At 49.4% G+C, this 4047-nt stretch overlaps 1 protein-coding gene across 1 annotated transcript in view; it reads left to right on the top strand.

The window, feature by feature from the left end:
• The first annotated feature begins 3689 nt into the window (after positions 1 to 3689).
• Positions 3690 to 4047, top strand: part of NECAP1 (NECAP endocytosis associated 1) — a 7963-nt gene continuing 7605 nt past the window's right edge. The window contains exon 1 of the mRNA XM_014524192.2: positions 3690 to 3765. Coding sequence (XP_014379678.2) covers positions 3690 to 3765 — 76 coding nt within the window. The remainder of the gene's footprint in view (positions 3766 to 4047) is intronic.

Here is a 4047-nt window from a genome sequence, read left to right as displayed (position 1 = left end):
CTATACTAGTATCCTGTTTTTACTAAACTAGAATTGTTCCAGTTTGTGCTTAGCCTAGCAGTTTGGGGTCATGCCCTTTGACTTCCTCATAGCTTAAGCTGTGTACGTGACCTGCTCGCTTACACAAAATGGTGATTGACTCCATTCTGTTCCCCTTCACCCACAATGAGCATCTGAGGACAACGGCCAATGTCTATGTGGGAAAAGGAACACTTATACCTTCCAGTGACTTTCACTCATGCCAGCCCACATCCTTGATTTGCAGTCAAGGTGAAGTGAAAGACCCAAGTAATTGATGTCTTGGTAGCTTCTCCACATTATCACACTTTACCTCACCTTCCCCTTCGTGGATATATATGTATGTTTCATCTACCATAGAGAATCATAGAATCATAGAGAAGAAGGGCTGGAAGGGCATCTAGTCCAACCCCTGGTTTGAGGCAAGATCATCCCCATCCAAGCCATCATATACACTCTGTAATCTAAACTCTACACAAGACTACCATCAACCCTGATACAACACAGACCTAACTCCCTAACCTGCCATAAGTGAAGGAGGGGAATCATGGCAGCCAATGTCCTGCTTCTATGAAATGTTGTCAATATATGCTCAAGGGGTCCTGAGTAGAGGGCCATGCCATCTGCTAGAGAGGAATGCAAGACTCCCCACAGTCTGTACCAATTTGACCATGGGGTAAAATTCCTTCCTGACCCCAAATATGGCAATTTGTCTGACCCTGAGCAGAGGCAAGACCTTCTAGCCAGGAACCTCTGGCTTTGGTTCCACCAGGAGCATTGGCATACTCCAGTCAGAGTCCGCAGCCTTGGCTGCGGCAAACACCCAGTGCCTCTGAGGAACGTTTAAAAACACCACGACACATGTAGCAGGAAGAGGGTTGCAGGGGCAACCAACAAAACCCAGAAGCATGGGAAATACCCATAGTAGAACACAGGCATAGCTACGCATTGATCATCCCTGCCCAATGGCTGTACAACCTCTGCTTGAACACCTCCAGTGATGGAAAATTCACAACTTCCCTAGGCAGTCTAGTACGCTATCTCACTGCTGTAACAATGAAGAAGTTTTTCTGGATATCCAATCTAAACTTACTTTGCTGCAGCTTCAAGCCATTGGTCCATGTCCTCCTCTCTGCAGCAAGAAAGAAAAGGTGTTTTCTTTCCTCTTTATGGCAGCCCTTCAAGTATTTGAAGACTATTATCATATCCCCTCTTAAGTGCCTTTTTTGCAAGCTGAACACGCCTAGCTCCTTTAGCCTCTCCTCCTCTGACTTGCCTTCCAAGCCCTTGATCATCTTTGTTGCCCACTTCTGGACCCTCTCTAACTTTTTCATGTTCTTTTCAAAATGTGGAGCCCAGAACTGCGCGCTGTCTGCCAGATAAGGCTTAGCCAGTGCCAAGTAGAGAGGCATTATCACCCCCTCCATGTCTTGTGCCTAATGCTTCTACTGATGCATCCTAAAATCACACTGGCCTTTTGTGTGACTGAATCATGCTGCAAAGTCATACTGAGTCTGTGATCTACCCAGACCCCCAGATCCTTTCCCATAGTGCTGCCATCCAGCCAGGCATCCACCCCCATTTTATATTTATGTTTTTTAATTTTTCTTCTCAAGGTGCAGCACCTTGCGTTTGTCTGAGTTGAACTCCATCCTATTAACTCTAGCCCAAATTTCCAATCTGTTGAGATCCTTCTGAACTGCACTTGCATCCTCCAACATGTTCTCAATCCTTCCCAGTTTTGTGTCATCAGCCAAGTTGCTCAAGAAGCTTTCCTTGTCAGCATCTAGATCGTTAATAAACTTGTTGAACAGCAGTGGGCCCAGGACAGACCTGTGTGGGACTCTGCTCGAAAGCTCCTACCAGCTTGATATGGACCCATTAAAAACTACCCTTTGCTTAAGGCTATTGATACAGTTATCTATCCACCTTGTAGTAGTTTTATCTAGCCCACATTTCTCCAGCTGTTGCCGCAGATGCCAGTTCCCTCCCTTCCCTGACAAGCAAGTGATACTGTGGTAAAAATATGTTATAATCTAGTCATTATGATTTTGCAATAACGTTTGTGTAGCAGCTGTGTGGTAAAAATGTCTCATCTCCCTACACAAAGGCTTCACAGCTGAGAACTGTTTAGTTTCACTACATAATTGCTTCTGCATATTATCACACTTGCTTCTGCTAAGGTATGTAGGCCAATGATAGATTTACGAGTAGCACTAGACTTCTGCAGACATAGCCAGGAACAGACGCAACAAATAACTCCTTACGAGAGATAAGAGAAGAGGGACAGGGAAAGATGCTGATGTGAAGAACTCAGACCTTGACCGAAGAATGACCGAAATGGACTTAAGGACGGCCCCAGGGAGGAGATTTAAGATGTAAATGAGACACGTATGTAAACCGTCATAGAACATGTACCTGCTAGACATATGTTGTAAGACGTAATACTTGGGCTACCAATAATTACGCGACACGTTAGAATCTTTTGTTTATGTTAGCTATAAAAAGGAACCCCAGACTCTGTTTGGGGTCGACACGGATTTAAGTAAATTAAGCTCCCTTGTCGAACTTGTTTGCAAACAATAAATCTGAACTTGGACCCAGCCTGTGTGTGACTCTCTCCTAGGGGTGGATTGGACAAGCCTCCAGGGGCACGAAACTAGCCATTTGTGCAACAATACATTGTTTAGACAATTGAGGTGTAACAGCTAGCTAGCTAAAACGACCATAAAAGCCACTACTTCTTTTTTCCATGTAGTTCAAGAAGGAAATTAATTTAAATCTGTTTTTAGGGACAACATTTTCCATTCTGTGATGAGCAGGGGAGGCGGGCATGATTGCTTCAAAAAGGAAGACATTCAGCAGGCATGCAATAGGGTGCCAGTGCTTTGGAGGGGGCTGTAGCCAACGGTCCACAAGGCTGTGGAGCAGGGTGTATAGACAAAGGTTAAAGGGCATGCAGGAGCTGTGTGGGGAGTCCTGGACTGGGACAGCAGGGAGGGCAAGAGGGAGGGGCACTGGCAGAGCTGTGTGGGGAGCTTGCAGCGATTTCATAGATTTCAGATGGTCATGGAGGAGTTTGTGACCATTTGACCTTGTCATCCCTTGGGCCGCTCCGGTGAACAGACCTTCGTTCCCCCAGATCCTGGTGAGCACCCCTGATAAACGTATAGGTGACCACCAGATCACCCCCGAGCCTGCGCTTTTCCAGGCTGGAGTCCCATAGCGCTCAGCCTCTTGTCGTAAGGTCTGTTTTCCTGATCTCTGATCATGATCACTGGGTTCAGGCATACATGAATGAGCAGGACAACACAAGGCGTTTTACTGTGGAGCAGTAAGCAACTCCTGCAGACTGGTTAGCTCCTCAACTGAAGGACAGTCTCCCTGTTACCAGCTCAGGCTCCTTCCCTGGGGATCATCAGGATAGTTTCGGGAGCAGGGGTTTTGAAGTGCGGGGTCACAGACAGACTGCAGCTTGCAGGGTGCGTCTCCCTTCCCACTGCAACAGGAGAGAGGGAGAGGAAAGGCCCCTTCACTTGCGGTGCTGCCAGGCCCCACCAGTTTAACAGGACTCTTGCACCCCTGGCTGCCCTGCATCACCCCTCCCCCCCAGTCGCTGACCCCAGAGGGCAGGCGCACAGGAGCCCGCCATGAGCTGCACTTGTCGCCACATGCGCATGACCACATGCTGCTTGCCAGACGGCCCCGCCCCCAGCGCCCGCCCCGCGGCCCTGCGCCTCGCCACAGGCCCGTCCGCTGGCTCCCTCTCTAGCACCCTCCTGCTGCCGCTCGGGGAGCTCTGCCCACAACTAAGATGGCCCCTCGTTGCTCTGCCCGCTTCCAACATGGCTCCTCAACCATCGCGCGGTGCCAGGATCCAAAACGGCCCCCGGCACGGTCTCTTCAGCACGAGGCCGCGGCGTTGCCAGGATCAAAAATGGCGGCCGCGGCATCGCGCCGCTCGCCGGGACCGGCCTCGAATATGGTCGCCGCGACGCTCGGAGCGAACCTGCCCGGATCCAAGATGCC

Source organism: Alligator sinensis, unplaced genomic scaffold (assembly GCF_000455745.1).
Source record: "Alligator sinensis unplaced genomic scaffold, ASM45574v1 scaffold1129_1, whole genome shotgun sequence".
In the NCBI taxonomy this organism is placed as follows: Eukaryota; Metazoa; Chordata; order Crocodylia; family Alligatoridae; genus Alligator; species Alligator sinensis.
The sequence above is the reverse complement of the archived record's forward strand: the minus strand, read 5'-3'. Positions and strand labels throughout refer to the sequence as shown.